The sequence below is a fragment of the Panulirus ornatus genome, chromosome 11 (assembly GCF_036320965.1).
Source record: "Panulirus ornatus isolate Po-2019 chromosome 11, ASM3632096v1, whole genome shotgun sequence".
Taxonomy (NCBI): Eukaryota; Metazoa; Arthropoda; class Malacostraca; order Decapoda; family Palinuridae; genus Panulirus; species Panulirus ornatus.
In genome coordinates, this window is record NC_092234.1 from 57,073,827 (window position 1) to 57,092,914 (window position 19,088).

At 40.5% G+C, this 19,088-nt stretch overlaps 1 protein-coding gene across 2 annotated transcripts in view; it reads right to left on the reverse strand.

Annotated features, from left to right (window-relative positions):
* The window catches only part of LOC139751558 (uncharacterized), a 346,101-nt gene that overhangs the window by 40,125 nt on the left and 286,888 nt on the right, over positions 1–19,088 (reverse strand). For both annotated transcript variants that reach the window (XM_071667109.1, XM_071667108.1), the window contains 2 exons: positions 17,960–18,162; positions 10,771–10,970 (listed from right to left, as the gene is read on the reverse strand). In XM_071667109.1, the coding sequence (XP_071523210.1) occupies positions 10,771–10,970; positions 17,960–18,162 (403 nt within the window). The remainder of the gene's footprint in view (positions 1–10,770; positions 10,971–17,959; positions 18,163–19,088) is intronic.

Genomic DNA, 19,088 nt, shown 5'->3' on the forward strand with positions numbered 1-19,088 from the left:
TGCATTTACCTCCCTCACCATCCTATCCACAAACAAATTAAACAGCATGGTGACATTACACACCCATTACCTACACATGAAACAACTTAACCTTTCTTCCTATTTGCACACATGCCTTCTTCTCAAGGTAAGAATTCTAATGGTCTAAATAGTTTTCCTCCCAAACCATACATTTGTAACACCTAATAAGCATTTCTTTTAACCCTATCATATGCCCTCTTCTGATCTATAAATGCCACAAACAAATCCTTCAGTCTAAGTATTTCTTTCACACATTCCTCATAGTAAATCTCTGATTCACACATCTTGTAACACTCCTGAAACCACAATGATCCTCCCTAATATGATGCTATGTGCATACATTCCCTCTCAATCACCACTTTGCCATAAAATGGGATACTCAACAAACTTGTACTTTGTTATTCAAACATTCACTTTTAACTGCCTTGCCTTTATACAATGGCCCAATACAGACATTTTGCTAATCCTCAGGCATTTCACCATGATCTATGCATCCACTGAAATTCCTAACTCACTAATCAACAGCACAGCCATCACCTTTCTTGAAAAATTCAACTGCAGTCTAATCCAGTCTAGCTGCTTGCCACACTTTATTTTTCACATATCTCTCATCACCTTTCCTTATTTAATCAAACCACCTGTCATGATTCTTTAACCTTGCAAACTTCCACCTCTGCCACTTTAACATCAAACACATTCAACAGTCCTTCAAAATATTCACTGCATCTTCTCTTCATCTCAATGGCCCTCTTTTTTAGCTCCTGTATGTTCCTCTTGACCTCCTACCACTTTCTCTTATACATCTCCCAATCATTCACACTCCTTCCCTGTAAGTAATGCCCATACACATTTCTATTCTCTATCAATAGCAACTCAGCTTCCCCATCCTACCACTCATTACCAATTTTTAAATGCCTACCTCCCATAATCCAAATACTGCACATATCTCTTGCACAAGGAAGCAACGTTTCTCTAAATACCTCCCATTCTATGCCCATTTCCCCCAACTTCCTTTAGTCTTATCTTTTGCTATTCTACATTCAATCTCTCCAGGTATCTCTTCACAAAAGCCTCCTTTCCAAGCTCACTCATTTTCATCACCCTTTTCCCACCATTTTTATTTCTTCACCCTCTCCCCCATCATGTGGTGATCAAACAACTCACCAACTGTCTCTCTCAGTACATAAACATTCAAAGGTCTCTATTTAACTTCATAATCTAATAATGCCCCCTCATCATCTATATCATTTGCCCACATATATTATGTATGTCCCTCTTTTATTTACCAGGTATTCCTAATCACTCGCCCTTTTTCAGTAAACAACTCCACAAACAGTTCACCATTCTAATTCACATCATTGGGTACCCATTGAGCCTAATTATACCCTCAACTGCCATATCACCCACTCTTGCATTCAAATCACACTTCCCTAATACTCAGCCACTTTCATAAAAATTGCTGATTCCCAAAACAATTGCCTCTCTTCTTAATTCCTTGTTTCTAGGTGCATATGAACTAACAATCATCCACTTTTCAAAATCCGCTTTAATTCTCACCCACATCAATCGAGGACTCACTACTTTACACTCATCAACACATTCTCACAACTCCTACAGCACAAGCACTGTCCCTTCCTTGGCTCTTGTTCTTACACCAACCTCTGACTTTACCCTTTGGAAATTCCCAAACCATTCTTCCTCCTTACCTCTGAGCTAAGTTTTGCTCAGTGATAAAACATCCAGGTTTCTCTCCTCAAACATAACTCCTATCTCTCCCTTCTCATCCTAGTTACACCCACACACCTCCAGATACCCAGCACGAGCCTACAAGGAGGATGAGCACTCTTTGTTTTGCTTCTTCTGTTCTATATTCTAGAAACTGAAATTCAAGGAAGGGAGGATTTCCAGACCTCCAATCCCAACCCTTTTAGTCACTTTCTACAACACAAAAGGATTCAAAATGCAATAAATATCAGCCAAACTATCAAAAAGCAGAGACAAACTTTGTGCACTGCTCATACAAAAAAAAAAAAAAAAAGTTCATACCATTTGTAGAAAATGTAAAATGTGGTATATAGTGGATGAAGAAATTTCAACTGTAACCAAATGGTCAGACAGTGAACAAGGAAATATGAATACTAATTAGAAGAAATATATGATGAAGATAGAGGATATTCAAGGCAATGTAATACATGCACACAGAGAAAAAAGAGAGACAAAGTTTACAGTCTTCAGGCAAGTAAAAACAATGAGATGATACTGATACAGAACAAAGTGTTAATGAATAAAGAGAAAGTGATATTGAATATTTTTTTTTCTTTTTTTTAAAACTATTCGCCATTTCCCGCGTTAGCGAGGTAGCGCTAAGAACAGAGGACTGGGCCTTTTTTTGAATATCCTCACCTCTGTTCCTTCTTTTGGGGAAAAAAAAAAAAAAAAAACGAGAGGGGAGGATTTCCAGCCCCCCACTCCCTCCCCTTTTAGTCGCCATCTACGACACGCAGGGAATACGTGGGAAATATTCTTAATCCCCTATCCCCAGGGATATGTTATATATACAAGAGAATTATGGAGAATACTGATGAACTGAATTAAATACAAAACAGTAATACAGATCAAAGTGCTGAAAGTGTGAAATAAAAACACAAGAATGAAGTCAAAGGATGACAGGAAATGAAAAGAAAGAGAAGAAAACAGAAAGCAATTAATAAATAATGCAAAAGGTAATAAAATATGCAAATATTATTTAAGAGGCAGGTTATGACACTTTGACAAATGTGAGTATTATCACCTCCAAAATGTGTATGAAAGCATTGCTTCTTGGAACTTTTGATGCCAGAGAATGTTATACCAAAGAAAAATGTGAATATGTACACCTAGAAAACTTCTATAACATATTTCATTTATGCTAATGGGGAAATGAATAAACATTTATGCACCCATAAACCCTAAGAAACAAACATTTGCTTTTATCACACAAATAATAAAGGATATTATGAATAAAAGAAATCTAAATCTAAACACCTAGTACTCATGCATTATGATCAAAATTCAAGAACCAGTATAGCAAACAATAAAAATGCTGAAGGAAATGAAGTAATGATTACCATAGATAAGTGAATTGCCATACAGGGAAATCAGAACTGAGGTAAAGACCATTCAAATAAAACTAAAGAAGGATACACTGGAATATACATTTTAAAATATTTTCAACGATTACTTCAAGTATAGAAGTGTTCTGTTATATTTCAATCATAAAATGCAAAGTTTTTTGGGCTGTAAAATATCTGCAATTTTCATCATTTTTTGGAGGGTAATAGATTTGTTTGATAACCTTAATACAAGGACTATTTTCTATGCTAAATTCAAACTTGGAGTGGATATGGGGTTTAGGAGTCATTAGGGGCCATAATTAAGTATCCAGTGATTCTTGTGATTAATTGCTTCATATGCAATGGATATCTGTATGCTTAGGGAAGCATCACTATGTATCTTTCATGATTATTTCAAGTACAGAAGCATTTCAATATATTTCAATTTCAAAAGAAAATATGTTTTGAGTTTAAAATGCCCTGAATCAATACCTGCAACTTTTGGCATCTTTTTAGAAGGGAAATAGATTTGCTAATAATCTCACATGTAGGGCTATTTTCATGCTGAATATGAATCTGGGCTTAAAATGGTATCAGGGAGTCATTAAGAGCTCTAATGAACTGATGATTCATGTGAGTATTTGCTTTGCATTTAACAGGTATCTTTGCTTGGAGAAGCATCATGAGATATTTTCCAAGATTATTTCAAGTTTAGAAGCATTTCATCATGCTATATTTCATTTTCAAGACAAAATGAATTTTGGGGTGAAAAATACCCTGAACTGATATCATTGATTTTTGATAATTTTCAAAGGGCAATTTTTCACGCTGAATATGAATCTGGGATTGCAATGGTGTTTGGGGTTCATTTTCAAGGGCTGTAATGAAGTATCTAAAGATTCATGTGTTATCTGCTTCATATTAAATTGGTATCTGTTTGCTTGAGGAAGCATTAAAAGATATTCTCAATGATCACCTCAAGGATAGAAGCATTTCATTAAGTTATGTTTGCTTTGGGAATCATTATAAGATATTCTCCATGATTACTTCAAGTACAGAAACATATCTTTAAGTTATGTTTGCTTGGGGAAGCATTAAAAGATATTCCCCATGATTACTTCAAGTATAGAAGCATTTAATTAAGTTATATTTCAATTTCAAAACAAAGAATTTTAGGATAGAAAATACCTTGAACTAATACCTGCAATTTTTAGTATTTTTTCAATGCTAATAGATCTGTTCAATAACCTCAGTATTAAGACTGTTTTTCATGCTGATTTCGAATCTGGGGTGGATATGGTGTTTGTGGGTCATTAAAGGCTGTAATGAAGTATATAATTATTCTTGTGATTGTTTGTTTCAAATTTAATGGGTATCTATTTGCTTTTGGAAGCAATCTCATATTTTTCATTATTTCAAATATAGAAGCACTTCATTATGTTATATTTTAAATCTAAAACAAAAATTTTTTGCTAGAAATTACCCTGAAGTAATAAACGCCTGCAATTTTTCATATTTTTTGCAAAGAAATAGATTTGCTTGATAACCTTAGTATTAAAACTATTTTTCATGCTGAATAAGAATCTGGGCTTGGTGTTTGGGGTCATTAAATACTCTGAACAAATACCTACATTTTCTGTATTTTACGAAGGTTAATAGATTTGTTTAATAACCTCAGTATTAGGAACTTTTCCATGTTGAATACGAATCTGTGGTCAAAATAGTGTTTGGGGGTCATTCTGCAGTGAATTACTTAAAGTAAGAGTGGGAGAGTGAGAAGTTATTATCAAGGGTGTAAGGTATGTGTATGAGTAGGAAGAGAGGTGAGTGATTGGTTCCCAGGGAATGTCGGTCTGTGGTAGGGGTGTGTGATGTCACCATGGTTGTTTAATCTGTTTATGGATGGGATGGTTAAGATGGTTAAATGAAGAGTTTTGGAGAGAAGAAAGTTATGCAGTCTGTTGGGGATGAGAGGGCCAAGGAAGTTCGTTAATTGTTGTTCGCAGATGATACAGCACTGGTGGCTGACTTGAGTGATAAACTGAAGAAGTTGGTGACTGAGTTTGGAAAAGTGCGTGAAAGAAAAAAGTTGAGAGTAAATGTAAATAAGAACAAGATTATCCAGCTCAGCGGGGTTGAGGGATAAGTTAGTTAGGGTGTAAGTTTGAATGGAGAAAAATTGGAGGAAGTGAAGGGTTATAGATATCTGGGAGTGACTTGGCAGCAAACTGAACCATGGAAGTGGAAGCAAATCATAGGGTGAGGGAGGGGGTGAAGGCTATGGGAGAAATAAAGAATGTGTGGAATGAGAGAACTTTATCTCAGGAGCAAAAATGGGTACGTTTGAATGATTAGACGTTCCAACAATATTATAAGGTAGTGAGGCATGGGCTATAGATAGATTTGCACAGAGGAGGGTGGATGTGTTGGAAATGAAATGTATGGGGATAAAACATAGTGTGAGGTGGTTTGATCGAGTAAGTAATGAAAGGTTAAGAGAGATGTGTGGTAAAAAGCAGAAGGGGGCGAGTTGAAATGGTTTGGACACATGGAGAGAATAATTAAGGAAAGGTTGACAATGAGGATATACTTGTCAGAGGTGAAGGGAACAAGAAGCAGGAGACGAAATTGGAGGTGGAAGAATGGAGTGAAAGAGATTTTGAGTGACAGGGGCCCTGAACATTCAGAAGGATGAAAAGTGAGCATGGAATAAAGTGAATTAGAATATTGTGGTATACTGGGGTCGATGTCCTGTCAATGGACTGAACTAAGGCATGTGAAGCATCCAGGTAAACCATGAAACTATGGAAAGGATGGTGGGGCCTGGATGTGGATAGGAAGCTGTGGTTTTGGTGCATTACACATGACAGCTAGAGAGCAAGTGTGGGGGGGATGTGGCCTTTTTTCATCTTGTTTCCTGGTGCTACCTCACTCACACAGGGAGTGGAGATGCTGTTTCCTGTGGGATGGGGTGGTACTGGGAATACATAAAGGTGAGCAAATATGAATATGTACATGTTTATATGTATATGTTGATATGCATATATATATGTATATATATGTGCATGTATGTATATATGTGTGTACTTGAGTGGATGGGTCTTTGTTCGTCTGTTTCCTGGTGCTACCTCGCTAATGCAGAAAAAAAGGTGATCAAGTATAATGAAATAAATAAATAATAAAAAGTGGGAAAACATGTTACATATATGCAAGATTAAGAGATGGGGCAACAAAAGTGTAAAAATCTTCCCCCATAACCCTGACCAGGTCAGTGATGCTGTGCTGGATGCCCAACTTCGTAGGATCCTGATGTGAAGGTTGCCTCTGAAACTTGTGCAAAGACTGGAATATTTCTCATATGTGGGGAGATCACTTCCAAAGCTCATGTGGACTACCAAAAGATTGTTTGTGACACAGTTAAGAAGACTGTTTTTGACGACTCCTGCAAGGGCTTTGACTACAAAACTTGCAAAGTTCTCATGGCTTTGGAGCAACATTGTGTGGAAACTACTAAAGGAGTTCATGTCAGGCATAGTGAAGATGACACTGGGTGACACTGGGTATGCTACTGATGAGAATGCTGCATGCATGCCTCTAAAAATTGTACTGCCTCATCGTCTAAACCAAAAGATTACAGAGCTGCGAAGAGATGGAACCTTCTTATGGGCACAGCCTGATACAAAGACACAAATCACTTTTAAGCATACTTTTGAACTCTGCTGCCAGCAAGAGGGAGGGCTCAGGTAGTAAAGTAATGGCCCCTCCCACACCTCCTGCAAATTCAAGGTTCACTACTCAGACCACACTTTCTTGTGTGACTCTGCTACCAGCAAGAGGAAGGGCTCAGATGGTATTGTATTGGCTAACTCAAGGAATATCCCATTCCCTACCCTTGGCACATTGCCTTAAGTAACAGGTCATTGAAAGCAGCCACCAGAGTGGTACTACCATCCTGACTGAGGAACATCAAAGTGGTACCCAGAGTCATCTTACACCCTCCATGTTAGGATTACTGATATTACTTTCTGTCACACCAAAATGGGACTACTGGGCTAGTCATCTTCTCCTTAAAGGCACCATACACCTACTCAAACCTCACCTATTTTCTTCACATAAATACTCTTGCCAACTACTGTCCACTCAAATGTTTTTAAATACAATCTTGACTGAGTCCAAAACATCTATGGCCAATGCGAGGAAGGGCTCAAACAGTAGTAGCACTGGCCCTCCCATGACCTTTCCTTCTCTGTTAGACCTTTTTCTTTTCACTAGACCAACATTCTTGTATCTCTAGTAATCTCTATTCTATTAAACACCATCTGTCTAGTACCTTTCCTAACATCTTACTTCTCTCAGAGACACAGTTGTCTGATGATGCTCTCACTAGCATCTTTTTCATATCCAACTATAATCTCCGCACACGATTCCGGTTCAAAGGTGGTGTTTGTGCTTATTCCAACATCAATATACCCTGTTGCTTGCCTCAAGGATTTCGAGTCCCAAAACTTTAATGTTGTGTGGCTCAAGGTCTGTCCCCCAACAAACACACTTTTCCTCTGTTTTGCCTATCTGTCTCTTAATTCTACAAATTTTGCATTTTTCTTCATATATCTCAACTCCTGCCATGAGAATGTAGTACCCTCTCACCCACAAGCTGAAATTCTCTACTCTGGGGATTTCAATGTTCACCAAAGGGAAAGGTTGAATTCCTCCAATATGGATGGAGGAAGGTTTGAAGCCATCACATTCTCCACTTGCAATAATTCACAACAAATAATCTCCCACCTTACCCATATTCCTAACAGCTGTGACCACTCGCCTAATATTCTGGATCTGTTTTTCACCTCTAGTCGATCCTGCAGTAACTACTCAATCTTGCCCCCAAATGGTTCATCGAATCACACTCTCATAAAAGTATCTATTTCAAAAGCACCTCCCCCTCCAGCAGCCCCTTCCAACCCCTTCCAAGTGTAAATACTGGCACCTCAATAAAGCTGTCTGGGATAACTTACAAAACTTCTTTTCTGACTTCCCTTGGGTGAATTACTGTCACATATGTGGTGATGCTTGTTTCAGCCAAATGCTTAGAACATATTACTCTTGTAAGAATGGAAGCATTCATCCCCTCTTCCTCCAAGATGACCTATACTTCCAATCATGTTCAACTGTTCCCGTTCTAACAACATTCAGGCAAGGGATCAGGCATACTGGGCTTGGAAAAACTCTCCTTCCTCTGACTTTCATTCAGTTTTTATCAGTGCCCATAATCACTGCAAGTATGTTATCCATGAGGCAAAGCGTTTCTTTATTCAATTGAGAGGTGCGATAATTTCTCCTCATCATCCAGTAATAGGTCCTTCTGGTCTTTAGCTAGGTGCATCTCTAACATCTTTTGTCACTACCTTTATTTCACTTTTCTGTTCTGATGGTACTATAGCTGTCTCTCCCATAGACAAAGCAACTCTCCTGGGTTCCAGTATCTCCTTTAACTCCACCTTGGATGACTCTAACATTCCTTCACCTCCTGATGCTCCTCTTACTAATCCTATGCCCCCAATATCTCTTTTCAGATTGTCTAAAAAGCACTTCTCTCTCTGGACACAAGTAAGGCTTATGATCCTGATGGAATCCATCCCCAAGTACTGAGAGGGTGCCCCTGAACTTGCACCTGTGCTTGCTCATCTATTCCTTTTTTGTTTAAAAACCAAAACTTTTCCTTCTTGGTGGCATGCATCGATACATCCCATCCCTATGAAGGGAGACCATTCTGACCCCTCTAACTATTGTCCTATTCCTTTGAAATCTACCATTTCCCAAGTCTTTAAATCCCTCCTCAACTCCCATATCCTTAGACACCTTAAACCTCATGGTCTTCTCTCTGATCACCAGTAAGGCTTCTGTAAGGCAAAATCCACTGGTAATGTTATCTATCATCTTACTCATGTCTGTTCATCATCTCTGAAAGATTTAAGGGAAACTTATGTAGTTGGCCTTGAAATATCCAAAGCTTTTGACAAGGTGTGGCATCAGCGTCTCATCTCTAAGCTCTCCTCTTTTGGCTTTCCTCCCTCACTTTGCTCCTTCAAATCTAGCTTCCTCTCCAGCTGATCTATCTCAGTGGTTGTTGATGGATCAGCCTTCCCCCATTTCTCCATCAACAGTGGTGTCCCTCAAGGTTCTGTCCTGTCCCCTACACTTTCTCTCCTTTTATCAATGATTTCCTCTTCCACAAATGACTAAAGTGCACTCATATGCTGATGCACCCCTGCCGCAAACCGACATTCACTGGGAGCCAATCACTTTCCTCTCTTCCTACTAATACACATGCCTTACATCCTTGGTAAAAACTTTTCACTGCTTCTAGCAACTTACCTCCCACACCATATACTCTTAATACCTTCCACAAAGCATCTCTATCAACCCAATCATATGCCTTCTCCAGATCCATAAATGCTACAGACAAATCCATCTGTTTTTCTAAGTATTTCTCACATACATTCTTCAAAGCAAACACCTGATCCACACATCCTCTACCACTTCTGAAATTACACTGCTCTTCCCCAGTCTGATGCTCTGTACATACCTTTACTCTCTCAATCAATACCCTCCCATATAATTCCCCAGGAATACTCAACATACTTATACCTCTGTAATTTGAACATTCACCTTTATCCGCTTTGCCTTTGTACAATGGCACTATACATGCATTCTGCCAATCTTCAGGCATTTCACCATGAACCATACATACACTGAATATCCTTACCAACCAATCAACAACACAGTCACCCACTTTTTTTTTTATAAATCCCGCTGCAATACCATCCAAACCCGCCACCTTGCTGGCTTTCATCTTCCGCAAAGCCCTCACTACCTCTTCTCTGTTTACCAAATCATTCCCCCTGACCCTCTCACTTCGCACACCACCTAGACCAAAATACCCTATATCTGCCACTCTATTATCAAACAATACCCTCTATCTGCCACTCTATATCTGCTACCCTATATCTCTATATCTGCCACCCTGTATCTGCCACTCTATTATTAAACATATTCAACAAACCTTCAAATACTCACTTCATCTCTTTCTCACTTCACCAAGACTTGTCATTACCTCCCCATTAGCCCCTTCTGAAACAACCTTTAAGTTCCTAAATCAACTGGATAATGTTGACAGTAAACAGTTCTTCATTAGGCACAGTAACAGAGTAACAAGGAGCCAAAATCAGAGGCTTAGAAAGAGGATGGTTAAAAAGAATAGAAAGAAAAAATGGCCTGGTGTAAGGGTGGTGGTTGGATGGAATGGTTTCAGCAAGGAAACTGTGAATGCTAGCAACTTACAAAGATCTAATAGTCTTCTTGGTGGTACAAAAAAATACATGAGACCACTCTTTTTCCCATAATATAAAAGGTAATTACTAACACATACTTCTGCACATCTCAGTATGTCATGAAGTTACAACAGCTTCTGAATCTGGAAAATTGCATGCCCAGCTACATGAAAAAAAGCTTTAGGTATTACTTTTGCACATGTCTCACAGTTCCACTAAGTAATACTGTCACAGCTTACCAATTCTTAAATGCTGGATCCCAGGTTAAAAATAAATGTTTCACGTACTGATGATTTAAAAAACAACCACAGAAAAAAGTCAGCACTTACTCATACACCTTCGAAACAGACACAACAGGTTCTGGGGGTTCAGGCTCCTGCGTGGGTGGTGGCGTGGTTATGGCAGTGGAAGTGGGAGTAGTGACTTTTATACCTGAAACTTCACTTATGGATTCCTGTGTATTAAGTAACTGGACTAGTTGTGCAGAAGGAATTTCACCCTGTCCCAAACTTGACAAATCCAAGCCATGCTGCAAAAAATAATGACACCAAAATATTAGAGCCTTAGTAAAAAATAACTTTATTGTTCAAGAATGTTGAAGTGAAATCATAAAACATGAATAAATTAGGTGTAAATTTTTGATACTTCACCATGAGTATCCCATACAAGGATGCACTTAACCTATCCGGCGCAGTGCATTTCTAGGTTGCTAAATCCCCTTTGGTGGATTATTTTGTGAAACTACCTTTTTATCTCATAAGCTAAATAAACAGTGTGAGTTACCTCAAATGACACATGGATGATGAGTCAGTGATTTTTTGCAATTAATAATTATCATTTTACCATCATTATCATTATACATGATCATCGTTTCTTGTGTCAGTGAGGTAGCACCAGCAAACAGATGAAAAAAGTCCCATCCACTCACATACACACAAACACAGACTGCAATTAAGCAAAGTGTTTTAGATATCTGGGAGTGGATCTGGCAGTGGATGGAACCATGGAAGTGGAAGTGAATCATAAGGTGGGGGAGGGGACGAAAATTCTGGGAGCCTTGAAGAATGTTTGGAAGTCGAGAATATTATCTCGGAAAGCAAAAATGGGTATGTTTGAAGGAATAGTATTTCCAACAATGTTGTATGGTTGCGAGGCGTGGGCTATGGATAGAGTTGTCCGCAGGAGAGTGGATGTGCTGGAAATGAGATGTTTAAGGACAATATGTGGTGTGAGGTGGTTTGATCGAGTAAGTAATGTAAGGGTAAGAGAGATGTGTGGAAATAAAAAGAGTGTGGTTGAGAGAGCAGAAAAGGGTGTTTTGAAATGGTTTGGTCACATGGAGAGAATGAGTGAGGAAAGATTGACCAAGAGGATATATGTGTCAGAGGTGGAGGGAATGAGGAGAAGTGGGAGAAAAAATTGGAGGTGGAAAGATGGAGTGAAAAAGATTTTGAGTGATCAGGGCCTGAACATGCAGGAGGGTGAAAGGAGTGCAAGGAATAGAGTGAATTGGAATGATGTGGTATACCGGGGTCGAAGTGCTGTCAATGGATTGAACCAGGGCATGTGAAGTGTCTGGGGTAAACCATGGAAAGTTCTGTGGGGCCTGGATGTGGAAAGGGAGCTGTGGTTTCGGTGCATTATCACATAACAGCTAGAGACTGAGTGTGAACGAACGGGGCCTTTGTTGTCTTTTCCTAGCGCTACCTCGCACACATGAGGAGGGAGGGGCTTGTTATTCCATGTGTGGTGAGGTGGCGATGGGAATAAATAAAGGCAGACAGTATGAATTATGTACATGTGTATATATGTATATGTTTGTGTGTTTATATATATATATATGTGTACATTGAGATGTATAGGTATGTACATTTGAGTGTGTGGACGTGTACGTATATACATGTGTATGTAGGTGGGTTGGGCCATTCTTTTGTCTGTTTCCTTGCGCTACCTCGCTAACGTGGGAGACAGCGACAAAGCAAAATAAATAAATAAATATATATATATATATATATATATATATATATATATATATATATATATATATATATATATATAGATGGTGAGGTGAGGTGCCTGAGGATTGGCGGAACGCTTGCATAGTGCCATTGTACAAAGGCAAAGGGGATAAAGGTGAGTGCTCAAATTACAGAGGTATAAGTTTGTTGAGTATTCCTGGTAAATTATATGGGAGGGTATTGATTGAGAGGGTGAAGGCATGTACAGAGCATCAGATTGGGGAAGAGCAGTGTGGTTTCAGAAGTGGTAGAGGATGTGTGGATCAGGTGTTTGCTTTGAAGAATGTATGTGAGAAATACTTAGAAAAGCAAATGGATTTGTATGTAGCATTCATGGATCTGGAGAAGGCATATGATAGAGTTGATAGAGATGCTCTGTGGAAGGAATTAAGAATATATGGTGTGGGAGGCAAGTTGTTAGAAGCAGTGAAAAGTTTTTATCGAGGATGTAAGGCATGTGTACGTGTAGGAAGAGAGGAAAGTGATTGGTTCTCAGTGAATGTAGGTTTGCGGCAGGGGTGTGTGATGTCTCCATGGTTGTTTAATTTGTTTATGGATGGGGTTGTTAGGGAGGTGAATGCAAGAGTTTTGGAAAGAGGGGCAAGTATGAAGTCTGTTGGGGATGAGAGAGCTTGGGAAGTGAGTCAGTTGTTGTTCGCTGATGATACAGCACTGGTGGCTGATTCATATGAGAAACTGCAGAAGCTGGTGATTGAGTTTGGTAAAGTGTGTGAAAGAAGAAAGTTAAGAGTAAACGTGAATAAGAGCAAGGTAATTAGGTACAGTAGGGTTGAGGGTGAAGTCAATTGAGAGGTAAGTTTGAATGGAGAAAAACTGGAGGAAGTAAAGTGTTTTAGATATCTGGGAATGGATCTGGCAGTGGATGCAACCATGGAAGCGGAAGTGGATCATAGGGTGGGGGAGGGGGCGAAAATCCTGGGAGCCTTGAAGAATGTGTGGAAGTCGAGAACATTATCTCGGAAAGCAAAAATGGGTATGTTTGAAGGAATAGTGGTTCCAACAATGTTGTATGGTTGCGAGGCGTGGGCTATGGATAGAGTTGTGCGCAGGAGAGTGGATGTGCCGGAAATGAGATGTTTAAGGACAGTATGTGGTGTGAGGTGGTTTGATCGAGTAAGTAATGTAAGGGTAAGAGAGATGTGTGGAAATAAAAAGAGCGTGGTTGAGAGAGCAGAAGAGGGTGTTTTGAAATGGTTTGGGCACATGGAGAGAATGAGTGAGGAAAGATTGACTAAGAGGATATATGTGTCGGAGGTGGAGGGAACAAGGAGAAGTGGGAGACCAAATTGGAGGTAGAAAGATGGAGTGAAAAAGATTTTGAGTGATCGGGGCCTGAACATGCAGGAGGGTGAAAGGCGGGCAAGGAATAGAGTGAATTGGATCGATGTGGTATACCGGGGTCGACGTGCTGTCAATGGATTGAATCAGGGCATGTGAAGCGTCTGGGATAAACCATGGAAAGTTCTGTGGGGCCTGGATGTGGAAAGGGAGCTGTGGTTTCGGGCATTATTGCAAGACAGCTGGAGGCTGAGTGTGAGCAAATGGGGCCTTTGTTGTCTTTTCCTGGCGCTGCCTCGCGCACATGAGGGGGAGGGAGATGTTATTCCGTGTGTGGCGGGGTGGCGATGGGGGTGAGTAGGGGCAGACAGTGTGAATTGTGTGCATGTGTGTATATGTGTGTGTCTGTGTGTATATATGTGTGTACGTTGGAATGTGTGGGTGTGTATGTTTGCGTGTGTGGATGTGTGTGTGTGTGCATGTGTGTGGGGGTGGGTTGGGCCATTTCTTTCGTCTGTTTCCTGGCGCTACCTCGCAGGCGTGGGAGACAGCGACAAAGCAAAATAAATAAATAAATAATAAATATTATGATATTGATTCCTTTTAGAGTTATGAGTCACACACTCACACTATGTGCTGGTTGCCCTTCAGGAAGACCAACTTCTCAAAGTTAGGCCCAGCAGACAGTCTTGACCTCCTGGGCCTCAGAATATCCTTGCTGAGAGAGAAAAGCCGTTCCTCTTCAGCACAGGACAGAGAATGGGCATGTTGTACTTCAGGAAGAGGTTGGTAAAGATCTTCTTCCACATGAAGTCAGAGTTGGCCATGCCCTCCTTCCCATGCATCCAGCCAGGGGTCGACAAGTTTCTTCACCTTCTGCTCGACACTGGTACTTGAGCCAGCAGCTGTCCACCCAGCAAAGAGGTCATCAGGCATACATGGCAGTGATGGCATGCTGCTGTCGCTAGAGTGGGTGGTGCTGTTGCCGTTCTGGTCTCTCAGTGCTCTCTTGACCTTGTCCTTCATGGTGGCTTTGAGAGATCATTAGGTTGCTGTCATACGTGTGCAGCCAGTAGAGCTGGAACTTTGGGTGGAAGGCCGCTGCCAGCTGGTAGTTCCAGTCATTCAGGTAGTGGTTGAACTGGGGGTGATGGCTGCTACCAGGGTGTCGACCAGTGGCTTGCAAATGACCAAGCTGTTCCTCATGTTCCTGAGCTTCATAAAGATGATGGCCACTGTGGGAAGGAGGGTTCCAAGGTAAGTGTTCTTCTCCCCCTGGATGGTGTTAAGGAAGACAGCCACATGGGACGTGACTTTGGACCACTCCTTCACAAAGGGTATCTCCTGGTCATTGAAGGCTGAGAGGTCTTCTGTGCAGTTAAGGAATTTGTTGAGCTCAGCCTTATTGGTGGCCAAAATGTTGAGGATGACGACTGAGTCATACAAGGCAATTCACCTTGTCTTGCCGAGAACCACCAGCCTCCTGCCCAGTGCCTTCTCGATGGCATTGCCAATCTGAGGGCTCTTCCCCTGGGCACTGAAGAGTGCCTGAGCTGCCGTGGCCTTCTTGTTGAGGGCACTGAAGGCAGCAACAGCAGAGCCCGTCTGCTTGAGGCCCTTGTCCTAGTCCATGGAGGCCACCAGATTGAAGGTGTGAGCCACACACCTCTTGGACTGGTAGACTGGGGTGCTCATGTTCCTTACTAAGGAGTTTGCCAAGGGTTACAATGCTGACCTTTGTTGAGCTGAGGATCCTGATAAGGTCAATAAAGTCCTCAGACTCAACCATGAGGAGCAGGAGTATGTTGTTGATGAAAAGATGGACTATTTTTTTGTCAACAGTGGACTGGCATATGGCTGTGCCAGTGCTGGCTGAGTGGCAGACCAGGGCCTCACTAATGGTGGGTTGCCAGACCTTCTTGGCAGGCAGCTCGGGAGTGGTGTTGCTAGAGCTGTGCACACTACTTCTACCGGAGGAGTGGTGATGGCACTTGCCATGGCCAGAGCCAGCCTTGATCTCCTCCTCAAACTGGATGGCTAAAGATGGGTAGGTCCTCTTGACATGGGACTTCAAATCATTAAAGCTGGTGACATGGTCTCTTAACAATTTTCTTGGTTGGGTGGCATTTTTTGCACTCAAAATTAAGTATCTTGTTGTTGTCCTTGTCCTGATAGCTGAGCTTGAAGTAGTCCTCCGGTGGGGTCAGGGGTTTTGGAAAGGCTCCAGGTCCTGATTGGTGGTGACCTGACTGTCAAATGGCTGAGAAGTCTCTGCCATAGACAGTCACGGTGAGATTCAGAAGTGCCTGAGACAAAGGCGATTTCAATGTTGAGAACTTCATCTTGGTGTTCCATGAACCATGGTCTGTTGTAGTCTTGTATTGTTGTAAGTTAAATTGTAGAAACCAGAATGCAGAGAGAACTTAGAGAACTGAATACTGTCAAGTTGATGATGATACTGAACAGTGTTACTGGCTACCACTGATACAACTGAGTCCACAGTGTGTGACAGGGTTCCTAGGTCTGTTCTATTAAGGACAATCAGTCCTTTTCTTTTTAGATCTGGTTGTCCTACTTATTTTGAGAAAAAAAGAACAGCCTATATCTGTCCTTTTTAAAGTATTCTATATAGCTTTACACACAATAATTACAAAGTTCGTGAAATTCAATAGAATTCTTTCCCAGGCAGATAACTGGCAAATGTCAACCAACAAGATCCACGGACATGTGCGCTTCCGCTTGTAACCTTGTACTGTTCGTGTTTGGTATGGATACAGTATAGGGGAAGGAAGGAAGGGGGTACTGTGGGAGTTAGAACCGGGGTCCAGGAGGGAGTCAGTAATGGCATGTTTGGTGGCTGAGATATCATTAACATAATGATATTCATACTTTGTCGCTGTCTTCTGCGTTAGCGAGGTAGCGCAAGGAAGCAGATGAAAAAATGGCCCAGCCCACCCATATACACATGCATATACATACACATGACAGTAGAAAAGTATCTAGCAAAAGGTAAGAAGCTGTATCCAATATGAATCTGGAGAAAGCATACGACAGACTCAAGTGGGAAGCTTCATGGGATAAATGGGGTAGGAGATAACTGTTGGATGGTGAGAAAGCCTTATATAGAGTGGAAGGAGAGTTCAGAAAAAGTTTTGGTAAATGCATGGGTGTGATATAAAGCTGTGTGATGTTATCACGGCTTTTTAACATATGTATGGATGGAGTGTTAAAAGAGATGAAAGAGAAACTAGAAAAAAAAGAGTGCAGAGATGGAGTCTGGAGGTGAGGTACGGTGACTAGTAACAAGCCTATATATATATATATATATATATATATATATATATGATACTGTGTTGTTTGGTTAAAATGAAGAGGAGATGCATAGGGTTGTAAGTATATTTCATTATATGTATAACCATAGGTGATCAAAGGTAAATGTGGTTAAGTAATGTTGTTTGAAGGAAAACAGTGTGAAAGTATAGATTTTGCAAAGGCCTCTAGAGTAAGAGAGGAAAATGTACTAAAGTGTACTGAACTGTATTTGGGAACTATCTTAGGTAAGTCTGGTGATATGAATGGAGAGAACAGGATGGGTTAGAAGAGTCATTAAGTCTCTTAATAGAATAATGAAGGGTAGAGGTGTTAGTATGTCAGCAAAGGCCACTAGAGTAAGAGAGGAAAATGTACTAAAGTGTACTAAACTGTATTTGGGAACTATCTTTGGTAAGTCTGGTGATATGAATGGAGAGATCATGGAGAGAACAGGACAGGTTAGAAGAGTCATTAAGTCCCTTAATAAAATAATGAAGGGTAGAGGTGTTAGTATGTCAGCAAATAAAGGATTAAAGGACAGCGTAATACTCCCAACCCTGACCTATGCGAACCAAAACAGGATGCATAACAGAGGTCAAGATTCCAAGTTGTGAAAATGAGTTATCTAAAAGGAGCATGTGGGATGACTACATGGAATGAAGAAAGTAATAAGGGGATCTATGAGAGATCTGGTATGCCAGGGGACACAAAGGGAATTGTGGAGTAATAGAATGGTGTATGCAAGAAAGGCATGTAAGGACAGGGAAAATTTTTTTTTTTCCCATGGCCTGCCCCTTCAGTGGCATTTCCTGGAGGGAGGGGGTATCAGAAATATAGATAGACTGATAACTATCACTGATGAATCTTTTATATCAAGCAACCAACTTACAGGGACATGCAGAGTAAATCCATCAGAGAATCCTTGATGATCAAAGTTTGCCTCCAGCAATGTTGTAGAGGCAGCATCACTAGTTGCTGATACTGAGGTAGAATGGGTACTAACAACCCGTCCATCATCATCACTTTCAACAAGGTTGCTTGTTAAGCCATCAGTTGCTGCACCCACTGCTTCACCAGTCAGATTAGGTTCTCCTGCAGAAGAAACCAGAAAGGTCAAGCTGAGAATACTTTTCCATAGTATACCTAGACCTGCATTATTTTGGATTATACATCACACAATAAGTCCAAAAATTTGGGGTTTACAAAAATAAAAGGTTTTTCTCTCTTAAGAAGAGCTCCATAAGTAACAGGATACTGCTTGTATTACAATAGGTTTGATCTTTCTAGCCCCCTACCTTTATGATAAGAGTCTGTAGGAATTCTCCATCCTTGGACAACCATTTACCCTTTGTATCAGCTAGTCACTTGTTCACTATGTCCTTTCAGCCCAAAAATTACCAAATGAGGGTGATGGCTATGAATGTTAATGGGATGACGGGTGAAAGTAAAAGGTGGGAGCTTGAGGAGAAATTTAAAAGTTATAATTGGATGTCCTGGAGATTGGGGAAACCCATATCCTTGGACAGGGTTTACAGAATGAAAATGGAAAGTTGTGGAAGGGTGTGGAATAAAGAGTAATGTGGACAGGAATAAATGAAAATTATCAAGGAAATGAGAAGGAAGGATGTGCAATTGGGCTTTCATCAAGAGTATAAGTGGGTGTTACAGAGCATGGATGGAATGGACCAAGAACAATGTGGGTGAAAGGAAAAATTGGAATTGTGAGGCATGGGTATGTGTATAAGTGCCTGTGAATGAGAAGACTGTGGGGGATAAGAATGAAATAAATCATTTCTGGAGACACTTGAATGACTGTATAAGTGCATTTGAGAAGTAGAGAAAGGTAATTGTAATGGGTAATGTGAATAAGAAGGTTGAATGTTATGAAACTGGCAAGATAGTTAGAAAACAGAGAATCTCTGGAGGAAATGAGAATGGCAGTTATGTTGTGGATGTTTGTGCTGAGAGGGTTTTATTTCTTGCAAACACCTTTTTTTCAGTACAAGATGATCCACAGA